The 12611-nt window shown below is 41.1% G+C and overlaps 1 protein-coding gene across 1 annotated transcript; it reads right to left on the reverse strand.

The window, feature by feature from the left end:
• Nucleotides 1-4661: 4661 nt before the first annotated feature.
• Thumpd1 (THUMP domain containing 1) lies at nt 4662-12290 on the reverse strand. The gene is made up of 4 exons (XM_013011773.1): nt 11681-12290; nt 8811-8994; nt 7678-7926; nt 4662-5165 (listed from the first exon to the last, which is right to left on the reverse strand). Exons 1-4 carry the CDS (start codon nt 11912-11914, stop codon nt 4753-4755), a joined length of 1080 nt encoding a protein of 359 aa, XP_012867227.1. The 5' UTR covers nt 11915-12290; the 3' UTR covers nt 4662-4752.
• Between the last annotated feature and the right edge of the window lie 321 nt (nt 12291-12611).

A 12611-nucleotide genomic window follows, 5' to 3' on the forward strand; every position in this document is an offset into this window, starting at 1 on the left:
AAAAGCCAGAAGTACCACTGTGGCTCAAGTGGTAGAGCACTAACCTTGAGCTGAAGAGCTGAGGGACAATGCCCAGGCCCAGAGTTCAAGCCCCACGACCAGACCCCCCCCCCAAAAAATATATATATATATCAGCAACTATGAAAACATATGTTTGGCTGTACCCAAAGCAAAATACAAGTAAAAATAACATTTGAACATTTGAACATGGTTATTTTTTAACTTATACCAAAAACATGTTTTAAAATACCAAGTTTAACAAAATAATTTAGCAAAAATAAATTCAGAAATCCACAACACTGGAGTTCTTTTTCTTTTTTAATTGACAATTTTTTTTAAATTAAAATTAAAGCAAATATGATTGTTACAAACAAATGGAAAGTAAAAAAAAAAAGCAATCAGTTCTCAAGTCTTATCAAATACAAAAGGCAATAAACAGCCAACTATAAAATTAAAATTTGTAGTACTTGAGAGGCAGAGATGGCAGGCTCCTGGTTGAGAACAGCCCAGACCAAAAAAAAAAAGTTAGATTTTTATTTCAAAGAACTAGCCAGGAATGTCTTGTTCACACCTGTCACCCTAGCTAAACAGGAATCAGGTAGGAAGATTATGTGCCTGTGTCCAGCCCAGTCAAAAAGTGGGAGACTCTATCTGAAAAATAACTAAATCAAAAGGGTCTGGAGGTGACTCAAGAGGAAGAGCATCTGTATAGCAAGCATACATAGTTTCAAGTTCAATCTCCAGTATTGCCAAAAAATAAGAAAAATTAAAATCTGTGAAGTATCAGCATCACAAAACAATCATTTGCAGGGTTTTATGTTCTATAGTCATATGACCGATATATCACCAGTGCCTTGCAAGACCCTATCTCTTCTATTCCCTCAAATAATATTAAAACTCTCACCCTTGCTAGACGACTTCAGCTTCATTAATGCTTAAGGAAATTCCAGTCCCATTTATATTAGCAAGGTCCTGCCTGTTCTCAGTCCTTCCCAAATCCAGCTAGTCTGGCTTACCAAGCATAGCCACTAGCTATAATAGTAGAAATACATTCTTATATTCACTAGTCATTAAGTAAACATACCTACTTACGCAGGAAACCTTGACATTTAGACCATTTCCTTTTTTTTTTTTTTGTAATTTGAGAATAAACCAAACTCCCAAACCAGTTTTTTAGCCCCTCTGTGAGAACCCCTACATGCTCTCAGTTTAGTTATTTTGCAATGCCACTGGTCTCATAATGCTTTTTCCAAAAATTTCACCTGGGAGGGACCCATGAAGACACCTTCAAATTCAAGGAACTTCTAGCCCCTGGATATTAGTGTGAACACTAAGGGGAAAGATACTCTTTCAGAAAAATCCAGATCAGACTAAAATAGTGTCTTTCTCTTCCCTCAAAACAGAGAGGGACTGGGAATGTTGCTCAGTGGTAGAGTGCTTGCCTAGTGCGCATGAAGCTCCAGGTTTGATTCTTCAGTACTACATATACATAGAAAGCTTGAAGTGGCCCTGTGGCACAAGTAGTAGTGCTAGCCTTGAGCAAAAGAAGCTCAGGGACAGGGCTGCAGAAACATTCTAAGACCTTCTTTAGAAGCTCTGAAAATGACTTGCCGTCCATTTCCTTCCACAACCGAAGATTCTTACTTTGGGGGTTTTGTTTGTTGCTGTTTTTAGAGAAAGGGTCTATCCATATAGCCTAAGCTAACCTAGACCTTTCAAAGCTCTAGCCAACATGTCCCAAGTGCTGGGTTTATAAGCATAGGTTACCATGCCTGGCCTGATTCTAGAATAGAAATATCTGCTCAATAGACTAGTTTCTGTACCATTCTTCCTTGTCAAACACTAGCAAGACCTGACATACTAAGTTCTTCAAAGGACCCTAGCAAGTTACCTTTCCACTTAAAAATATCCTGTTGCAGAACTTCCTCTGATAAGCCACTGGATTTCTGGATGTACATTTATGTGCTCTTGTTCCAGATTTTAGTTTAGACTCTTATCTATTATTTTTTTGGTGCCCATCCTGGGGCTTGAACGCAGGGCCTAGGCTAGTCCCTGAGCTTTTAACTCAAGGCTAAAGCTCTGCCACTTGAGCCACAGCTGCACTTGGGACTCTTCAGTGGTTAAATGGAGTCTTAGACTTTCCTGGCTAGGCTCACTTTGAAATACAATCCTCAGATCTCAACCTCCTGAGTACCTAGCCAGTGCCTGGCTGACGTTATTCAATTTTAAACACCCTTGCATAAATGATTAACTATTTTGTTCATTCACTCACTCATTCATTCACAACAGAAGTGAGGGCTGTACCCTAGGCCTTGTACATGGTACCTTGTACCACTTGATCTATAACCTCAAGTACTATATATTTTTCTTTTTTTGGAGGAGAGGCTGATACTGGGCATTAATCTCAGAGGGACCTGCCCCCTGCTAGGCAAGCACTCTACCACCACAATCCTTATTGATTTCCTTTTTTAGATAGAGCCTTGTTACTTTTACCTGGGCTGGCTTTGAGTCAGTGATCCTTCAGCCTCCTCCCAAAAAGGCATGATTACAAGGACATGCCTGGCAGAAAATTCTCTGCATTTCATTTCCAAGTGTTTTGTTGTTGTTGTTTTTATTGCAGCATTTCAGGGGGGAGGAGGGGGAACACTTGCTATAGAGATCAATATCGGGACTTATTTTTTGCTGGTCCTGGAGCTTGAACTCAGGGCCTGGGAACTGTCCTTGAGCCTCTTTGTGCTCAAGGCTAGCGCTCTACCACTTGAGCCACAGCACCACTTTGGCTTTTTCTGTTTATATGGTGCTGAAGAATTGAACCCAGGGCCTCATGCATGCTAGGCAAGCACTCTACCACTGATCCACATTCCCAGCCCCTATTTTAATTTTTTTTTAAGTTAGGCAAAACTACCATGGACCTGACTCCCTACTGATGAGAATACAAATGATACAGATGATAGCATTCCAGGAGAATAATGACTTTGATGTTCAAATATGAACATACACAATGTTATATATTGGCTTTTCTGATGAAGTGGTGCATGCCTGTAGTGAAGTGGTAAAACACTCAAAGAGACTGAGGCAGAAGGATCAGAAGAGCTAGGCCAACATGGACTACATACCAAGACCCTGTCACACACACAAAATTCCCTCATTCACACACCCACACCTGCACCTTGACACACTTCTAGTAACAGAAAAGGCTTTTCATTCCATCATTATTTATAAATCTTAAAAATGCTACAGCATGACAAATATATTATCAACTCAAACCCAGATTGGGAGGCTGGACTGATTTCACAAAGTCTCTTTAGTATCATGTGACATATCCCTAGAATCAACTTATTAAGCTGACAATAAAGTTGTGCATTTGCCTAGTATTTTAATGTTGGCATTTAATTTTGACCAAATATGAAACGTTTTCTTTTCTAAGATCTTAAAACTGGCTTCCTTCCTAGAAAAATGGGTGAAAAAGTACAGCAATAGAGAGCACTGGACACTGATGAAAGTGAATAACTCAAAGGTGGAGATGGAAGGAGGGAATGGGAGAGAATGAGAGAAATGTACAAGAGAAAATATACTTATTAACTGACACATGTAAATGTAACCCCTCTGTACATCACCTTTATAATAATATTTTTGTTTCTTAAACTTTTCTACTTAGTTGACCTTTTCAACAAAAGCTTTTCTCTATTTTGATATTCCAAATGTTGTTTAGGATAATCATGATCCTTGCCAAATAACTGATTTAGTTACAATTGTTGAAACATCTGCTAGATCTCTAAGCCGCATGCCACAGATCATGCATATTGGATAGAACAGCTTGGATTATGAGTCTTTATAAAAAAAACCCTGAGACAGGGGCTGGGAAGGTGGCTCAGTGGTAGAGCGCTTGCCTGGCATGCATGAGGCCCTGGGTTCGATTCCTCAGCACCACATAAGCAAAAAGGAAAAAGCCGGAAGTGGCACTGTGGCTCAAGTGGTAGAGCGCTAGCCTTGAGCTGAAGAGCTGATGGACAGCGCCTAGGCCCAGAGTTAAGGCCCCATGACCGGACCCAAAAAAAAAAAAAAACCCTGAGACATAGTTTTCATTGTTAAGAGAATTTTTCTATCCTTTGTCGTGCTAATGTATGGAGAACATTGCAATTCGTCACCACTAACCTTCTCAAAAATGTTGACAGGTCTATGCTGACATGGTTCTTCTATATCACATTGTGCCTTCAAAACTGTAGCAATGGACCATTATATTTGCTCATTACAAGTATTAATAAAATATAAAAAGGGATTGAATAACTAAACAAGAACACAAAGTTCAAAACCATCACAAAACAATTCACTTCTAATTTACACAAGCCATTTTTGCAATGTTTATAATAGAAGTGGCAGGCTATTGCTGAGTTGTAGCACACTGAAAAAAGAAATTGCCTTAAAATCAAACTTTCCTTCTAGTTTTCTACTTCTCAGTAACTGTTCACTCCTGTAAGTCAGTTGGCAGGAAGAAAAAAAGAGGGGAAGTAATCAGCACATCATCCTTCTGCCACACATTCCAGTGTGATAGATAACATATGTACCAAACAGGTTTGTAAGAGCTCTGAGGAAACTACTAAGCTAACAGGGCTGAGTTAACAGGGATCAGTACTGCTAAGATCAACACTATGAAGCACACAAAAGTCAGACTATTTTATGCCAGAATTTTACATGAAACCCCAGTGCAATCTCATAGAATTCCAGCTGAGAGTCTCCAATACAAAATGAAGTCTATGAAACGTCATTATCATTTGACTTGGATTCATCTGTGATTTGACTTGCAGTCTCAGGTTTACCCCCTTCTTCCTTCACTAGTACCTCTATCTCAGACCTTGGTTTTGGCTGACCTTGCTCTTCACAATCCTCTGATACCACCTGTTTCTTCCCATTTCCTTCTGCTGCATCATTTTGATTTAATTTGCTGCCAGGCTGCAATTTTACTTCTTTCCCATTTCCCAGCTTTGGATGACACTGTGATGGGTCTTTAGCACTCTTCACCACCTCCTGAAGATTGTATTTTCTGAACAGCATGTAATCCTTCACAACACTCAAGCAACAGACAGCTTTGATAATTTCTACTACCACCGTGTACTGTGGATTGGTGAGATCTACTTTATTTTCTGAATTGAGGCTGGCCACTATTCCTGTAACAAGAATAAGAAAACACTTAGGTTGAGAAGGATATTATTACACTTTATGAATAAAACAAGTTTTTCATCTCCTTCTGTTGGGATTTGTTAAAACAGGATATATATGAATTTACATCAAAATCCCCAAGTCCATTCAATAAGTAAACACAAGTGAGATCCTGCCATGTTTAAAAAGAATAGAGTTGGCCTCTCATTATCAATGGACCCTGCAACCCACAGGTTCAACCTTGGATTAAAATAATCAGAAAAGTCAGCAGGAAGGAGAGGACCAAACACGCAAGAAAGCAAATAGGGTCAAAATACTTAATATGCATGTATGAAAACAGAACAATAAAATCTGTTTAAATTGTTTTAAGGAGTAAAGAAGATAAGGAAGTACAAGTGAGGGGCAAGTTCAATCAGGGTACATTATATTTATGTATGAAAATGTCACAGTGAAACTAAAGTATGCAAATTTAAAAAAATATTAGTGGGGCTGGGAAGGTGGCTCAGTGGTAGAGTGCTTGCCTAGCATGCATGAGGCCCTAGGTTTGATTCCTCAGCACCACATAAGCAGAAAAAGGCAGAAGTGGTGCTGTGGCTCAAGTGATAGAGCTGAAGAGCTGAGGAATAGCACCCAGGCCCAGAGTTCAGGCCCCATGACCGACCCCCCGCAAAAAAATCAGTGAAGCCTATTGAAATTGCTTTGAGAAAGAGGTTAGGTTGGGAGGGATGGGGGAGAATGATGAAAGGGGTGATAGCGATCAAGACATTCATTCTATATTTATAAACAGATTTGTTGCATGGTAACCCTTTTGTACAAATAAAGATAACAACAATATAATTTAAAAGAATACAAGGAACTAGTGCTGAGAATGTAAAGGAAAAAGGAGCCCTTAAACACTGTTGGTAAAGATGTAAATTACTGTAATCTTTCTGAAGATTAGTGTGGAAGTTCATTAAAAAAAAAAACAAAAACTGCTGGGCACCGGTGGCTCATGCCTGTTATCCTAGCTACCCAGGAGGCTGATACCTGAGGACCACAGTTCAAAACCAGCCTGGACAGGAAAGTCAGTGAGACTCTTATCTCCAATTAACCACCAGAAAACTGGAAGTGGCACTGTGGCTCAAATGGTTGAGTGCTCCCTGGCCCAGGCCCAGAGTTCAAGCCCCATGATCAACCAAAAAACAAAACAAAACAAAACAAAAAACCCTGAAAGAAATACCTTGTGGTCCTACAACACCATATAAGTAAAAAACAATGGATATTCCTGCCTGTATATTCCTGTTTATTGCAACACTACTAACAACAGCCAAGTTATGGAATCAGCCAAGATGACATCAGCACAGGAGTGGATGAAGAAAATGTGGTATATATTCACAAGCATTTTATTCAGCCATACAAAGAATGAATTTATGTCATGCAGCAAAATGCATGGAACAGTGACAATAAGGTTAAGCAAAACAAGTCAGACAAGTATAATGTGTTTTCTCTCACATGCATAATCTAGGTCAAAAGAAACTGAAGAAGACGGTGAGGAAGAAAAAGAAAAAGGGCTGGAAGAGAATGGAGTGGGGGTAATGTAACAGAGGGAGATGAGTGGGAGGTGAATATGACCCAAAAATACTGTAAACACACATGTGAAAAGGTCACAATGAAATCTATTTTAAGCTAGGTGCTGATAGTTCACAACTGTAATTCTAGCTACTCAGAAGGCTGAGATATGAGGATTGCAGTTCAAAGCCTGCCTGGGCAGGAAAGCCCTTGAGACTCTTTATCTCCAATTAACCACCAAAAAACTAGAAGTGGTGCTATAACTTAAAAAGCAGTAGAGTGCTAGCCTTGAGGAAAAGAGCTCAGGGTCAGCACTCAGGCCCTATGTACAAGCCCTGCAACTAACAAAACAACAACAACAAAAAAGAAACCTGTTTAAAAAAAGAAAACAGCAAGTTCACAGAAGGATGTGCAAGTAAGTTAGATGCAGTTGTACAACATTTTACATAAGGGACCTGAGATTCTGGTATTTGTAAGGGATCTTAGAACAATCTACTACCTATCATGAGTATAGAGACAACTATATTTGGAAATAAATTCCCAAAGAAAATTCAATCTCTATTTGGGGGAAAGAAAGTTAACAACCAGCAAACCTCATATTCAACAAACTGAAATCAATTGTTTGATATTTTAATGTATTTGTTCTACATAGAAGAATACAAGTCTTAATTCTTGACCAAAAAAAAAAAAAAAAACCTTAAAAATAAGTGCTAGATTGGGAATGTGGCTTAGTGGTAGAGTGCTTGCCTAGCATGCATAAAGCCCTGGGTTCGATTCCTCAGGACCACATACACAGAAAAAGCCAGAAGTACCACTGTGGCTCAAGTGGTAGAGTGCTACCCTTGAGCAAAAGAAACTCAGGGACAGTGCCCAGGCCTTGAGTTCAAGCCCCAGGACTGACAAAACAAAACCAAAACCAAACACAAGTGCTAATCATAGTACACCTGTGTAAAATCACTGTAAGAGACATACCTGCCAATTCTTTGATAACTTCTTCTCTATTCATGTGACCATTGTTTCTGGACTTGTATACAATTTGAAATGTCCCTTTATTTGGAGCTTTAAACCAGGGTTCCAAAAATGTTTCTGCGTATTTTTTCATATCTTCTAAGAAAGCTTTGCAGGTGCCTGAAATTGGTAACATTCGTAGAATAACTCGAGTCTTCTTTTTCTTGGTTTTATACATATCCTCGAGAATATGATGTACCAGTTTCTCTGGCTCTGAAAGGCAAAAAAAATCAACACAAACAATTTTCTTCCAACTGTTTTTTCAGTGCCTATTTTGTTTGATGTTTATCTTTTTTCACTATTCATGCCTTTGTTTAAAACAACTGTTCCAGAAGTTACCAAAGTTAATCTTTTTTTCTTATATCTTGATTTATCCAACCACTACAGTCTTCCTGTAACAGTAGCAATTATCAGAGTAACAAACATTAAAAAGTACTTACTTCACCCAGCGCCAGTGGCTCACGCCTATAATTCTAGCTACTTAAGAGGCTGAGATCTGAGAATCACAGTTCAAAGCCAGCCTGGGCAGGAAAGTCTGTGAGACTCTTATCTCCAATTAACCACTCAGAAAATCCAAAATGGCACTGTGGCTCAAATGGTAGAGTGTTAGCCTTGAGCTGAAGAGCTGAGGGACAGTGCCCAGGCTCAGAGTTCAAGACCCACAACCAAAAAAAAAAGACTGTTTAATGGTAATCAGTGTTTTTTAAGATTATTAGTTGACCACATTTTAAAACCCAAAGAACTTCTCTAGAATTCCAGTGTTTTGAAAAACCAGAAGATCCAGCCCTATGTTCCCACAAATGGCAACTACTGGCTGGAACTGACCAGCAGCGCTTCTTTCCAGCAGAATATGCATTCTCATTCTGCCAGAAATTACACACAAATAAGTGGCAGAGCCAGGTTTCCACTCTCAATGTAATGCTATGTGCACTACTCCATTCCACCTCTCCTAAGTACCCACTGTTAATAAAGTTACAATCAAATGATTAATAAGGCCATGCCCAGGAAGCCATTTGTACAAAGTGTTCGTTCTCTGAAATAGGGAGATGGCTATGTATTAGGACATTAATAATCTTAAAAGTTTAAGTTAGACATACCTATCCCAAGTGTCCTGATGAAGACTACATTATTTGCTCCACTCTCCACTGACTGGAATCTTCTTAGCCTCATCTCTGTAGAAGCCTTTATATCTCCAACTTCTTTCTTCAAGGCAGACTCCACATCATCATCATCATCATCATCTTCCTCACTTCCAGAGGGCTGCTGATCCTTTTCTACAAACTGTTTACATAAAACTAATAAATAGCGGTAACACAATAACTCAAGCCCAGACATTATAATTAACTACTCATGTGAAACTACCATTGGCAGACAGACACCACTAAAAACTGATAATAAACTTCTTGAAGACTGAGACTACACTGCATCCAAAATGTAGAGGAAGAAATTAATTCCTGGGGGCTGGGAAGGTAGCTCAGCGGTAGAGTGCATGCCTTGCAAGCATGAGGCCCTGGGTTCGATTCCTCAGCACCACATAAACAGAAAAAGCCGGAAGTGGCGCTGTGGCTCCAGTGGTAGAGCGCTAGCCTTGAGCTGAAGAGCTGAGGGACAGCACCCAGAACCAGACTGGCAAAAAAAAAAAAAAGAAATTAATTCCTTTAGACTGTGGTAAATATCATTGGAAATGTTTTCAGTAAGCCAAGCACCAGTGGCTCATACCTGCTACTCAAGAGGCTGAAATCTGATTATTTCTGTCCAAGTGAGCTTGGATAGAAAAGTCCTAGACTCCTACTAACCAGAAAAAAGCTGGAAGTGGGGCTACAGCTCAAGTGTTACAACACTAGCCCTGAGTGAAAAGGCAAAGGAACAGCACCCAGGTCTTGAGTTCAAGCCCCAGGACAAACAATTCTCCCATTCCCCCTCTCCCCACCTCCTTGCCCTTGCAGAAGTCAAGTGCTGATTGTTCACATCTGTAGTCTTAGCTACTCAGAAGGCTGAAACCTCGAGTATCACGATTCAAAGCCAGTCCAGGCAGAAAAGTCTAGAAGACTCCATCTCCACTTAAACAGAAAAAGTTGGACTAGAGGCATGGTTCAGTTGATAGAACACCATGAACAAACAAGCAAGTGACCATGATATCCTGAAGACCTGGTACTATCCCCCTCACAAACATTTGTCAATCCACAAACCCATCTCAATGTCTGGATATAACAGCATGCATGTATCATTTAGTTTCATGGGACGTATAAATATGCAGATAGAAATCCAGGCATATGAACAAGCAGGAAGCAATACACATTGTCAAAATAATGAGTGCAAAAGAGGACTGCATGTGGTACAGAGGTAGAATGCTCAACTATCAAGCACAACACCCTTAGTTCAAATCCCCGTACTGCCCAGTGCAAATTGTTTTCAAAAACATTTTGACAGACTGGCACGTTGAAAAATGTGTTCCCCAGATGAAGCACATGAGGGTTGACTGTAAGATCATCATATCTTTGTACCTGATATTTTCCTTTTGGTGGGATTAGAAGCAAACACTTAATGTAATTAAAAACTCTTACCCTATATTCAATGCATATAAAATGAAACTAGGAAAATTAAGGGAAGGGGTGGGGTTGGGAAGGAGGAGAATGATGAAAACTATGTATATAGTTTATGTATATGATGATAACTATGTAGTATAAAGTGACATGTTGAAAGTTAACCCCTTTGTACAACTATTTAATTAAAAAAAAACAAACCTCATTACTGTTCTACAGAGGAAGAGATCACAGAAGGATTCAAGAACTTGCTTGAACAGAATATGGTGGCACATACCTGTAATCCCAGCACTAGGGAGGCACAATCAGGAGGTCAGCCTGGGTTACAGAGCAAGGCCTTGCTCAAAGCCAAGTGAGATCTGGCTCAGGTATCAGTATAGACAGAACATACACCCATTGACCAGTTCTCTGACCTACTTATGGCATTTCCAATGCGGTACTAATCATCATCGCACATTTTAGGAGCCTTTTTACATGGCAAAATGTAACATGTATGTAAGCAACATTTTAGCCAACCTTACAAAATATTACCATTCTCTTTTATGTTTGGCTCAGCAAAATTAAATAATTTGCCCACGTCAGTCCAGGAGCTGGAATTAATAATGGGCTTTTTTTTTTTTTTTACTTAGTTCTTTGGGTGTACTGGTGCAGTCTCTAAGTCCTCTCCGTAAATTACAATCGAACAACAGATTTTCGGTAGTAGTGGAACAAAGGTTTTAGTTTTCCAAATGTATTTTTACGTGCATTTAAGAAACAATGCGCATTAGTACCAAACTCACTACTTCTTTAATTTTTTTTATTGTGAAAATACTGTACAGAGGAGTTACAATTACATGGGCAAGATAATGAGTACATTTCTTATCAAGCCTTGTAGCCTCCTCCTTAGTTTCCCCTTCCCATCCCTTCCCATCCTCCCCCCACCCCTCACCCAATCCTCCCCGCTACCCCTCCCCCCTCCCGCACCAAAGTTGTAAAGTTCATTTTTCGACATAACGAGTTGTACTTCTAAGATACTGTGGCTTAGCACAAAAACATGACTACAGCCACCTTCTCAGTATCGTTTTGTGAAGTTCGATTCTGAAAATTCTTCAGCGCATAACTGGCCCGAATTTAGCAATGAACAAATAGGAGCTACCCTGACAAGAGACGGAAAGAGAAGCCCAAGCGGCCGGCAGCTCAGCAGCGCCCCCACCATCCCGGAATCCGCCAACTGGCGACAGCAGCGGCTAGAAAAAAGGAATAGGCCACGCCCCCGACGGGGGCCCCGGCCGCTAGCCAAGCGCATGCGCAATACTGCAGGCCACGGCCCCGCCCCAAGAGCACGCATGCGTAACACGGATAGCTGCGTGACTGGTAGCGGCCTTCCTCCTGACCCTGCGCTTAGCAAAGCCTCCCGGCCCGCGGACCCAAACCAAGGCCGGTACCTTTTCAGGCCCATACAGGTCGTCACCGTATTCGTTGAGCAGACTGTATGCCTCCTCCACGCACTTGCGCTCGTTCATGTTGCAGGTGATAAGAATGCCTTGCAACCCCGGCTCCAGCTGCCGCGAACCGCCGACGTCGCAACGCCGAGCCCGCTTGGCTTGCAAGTACTGAGCTTTGCTTTTGCGCTTCCCGCTCACGGCCTGAGGAGGCGGCTGCGGGACTGACGCCGCCATGATTTTTTCCACGGGGTCCTCAGCTACCCCGACGAGGGCTGGTGACGTCAGAAGTGTGCGACGGGCGGCCCTAACCCGCCCCGCCCCCCTCCGCCAGACACTGGGTCCTAAAGCCCGCCCGCGACCAATGAAGGAAGGAGCAGCCCCCACCTCTCGCGAGGTTTCCTGCTTGCACTCGTGGCCGGTGAAACCAACACGAATATTGGAACAAGGCCTAAACTTTGCTTTGAAGGAACCTGTCCGTTTACTCCTTTGTATTCAGTATTTATTTACCTGATGTGCTCTGCACAGTACATAGACTGGGACCGTTAGCAGAGCAAGGTGCCATTCATCGCCCTTCCAGTGGACCAAGGAGTCATTGGGTCCTTCTAAACCACCCTTTAAAAAAAAAAATTCTATTAAAACGTGTGAGTTCTGTGGGATTCCCTCTTGTATTCATGTGACAGGACTAAAGATATAGAAAGAAAAACAGCACATATAAGATGTGAGGAATTCGGTGATGGTGAAAACCCAATCAGAGTAAGACATGTTAAAATCCAAGGAAGTCAGTACTTAAAAGACAGGGAAGGTGAATAGAGGCCCTAGGCCAGTCCGGGCAAAGGAAGGGAGACTTCATTTCAAAAACAAGCTAAAAAGTTGGGAGAGTTGAAGGTATGGCCATGGCTCAAGTGGTAGAACAGGAGGCTCTGGATTCAAT

The sequence above is a fragment of the Dipodomys ordii genome, unplaced genomic scaffold (assembly GCF_000151885.1).
Source record: "Dipodomys ordii isolate 6190 unplaced genomic scaffold, Dord_2.0 Scaffold14, whole genome shotgun sequence".
In the NCBI taxonomy this organism is placed as follows: domain Eukaryota; kingdom Metazoa; phylum Chordata; class Mammalia; order Rodentia; family Heteromyidae; genus Dipodomys; species Dipodomys ordii.

What these genes read in the sequence shown, in the direction of transcription:
- Thumpd1 (XM_013011773.1), bottom strand. Translation starts at nt 11,914, where the DNA reads ATGGCGGCGTCAGTCCCGCAGCCGCCTCCTCAGGCCGTGAGCGGGAAG. An exon ending in ACCTGTATGGGCCTGAAAAG is followed by an intron (nt 8,995 to 11,680) that starts GTACCGGCCTTG and finishes TTATGTAAACAG; the next exon opens with TTTGTAGAAAAGGATCAGCA. An exon ending in CATCAGGACACTTGGGATAG is followed by an intron (nt 7,927 to 8,810) that starts GTATGTCTAACT and finishes TTTGCCTTTCAG; the next exon opens with AGCCAGAGAAACTGGTACAT.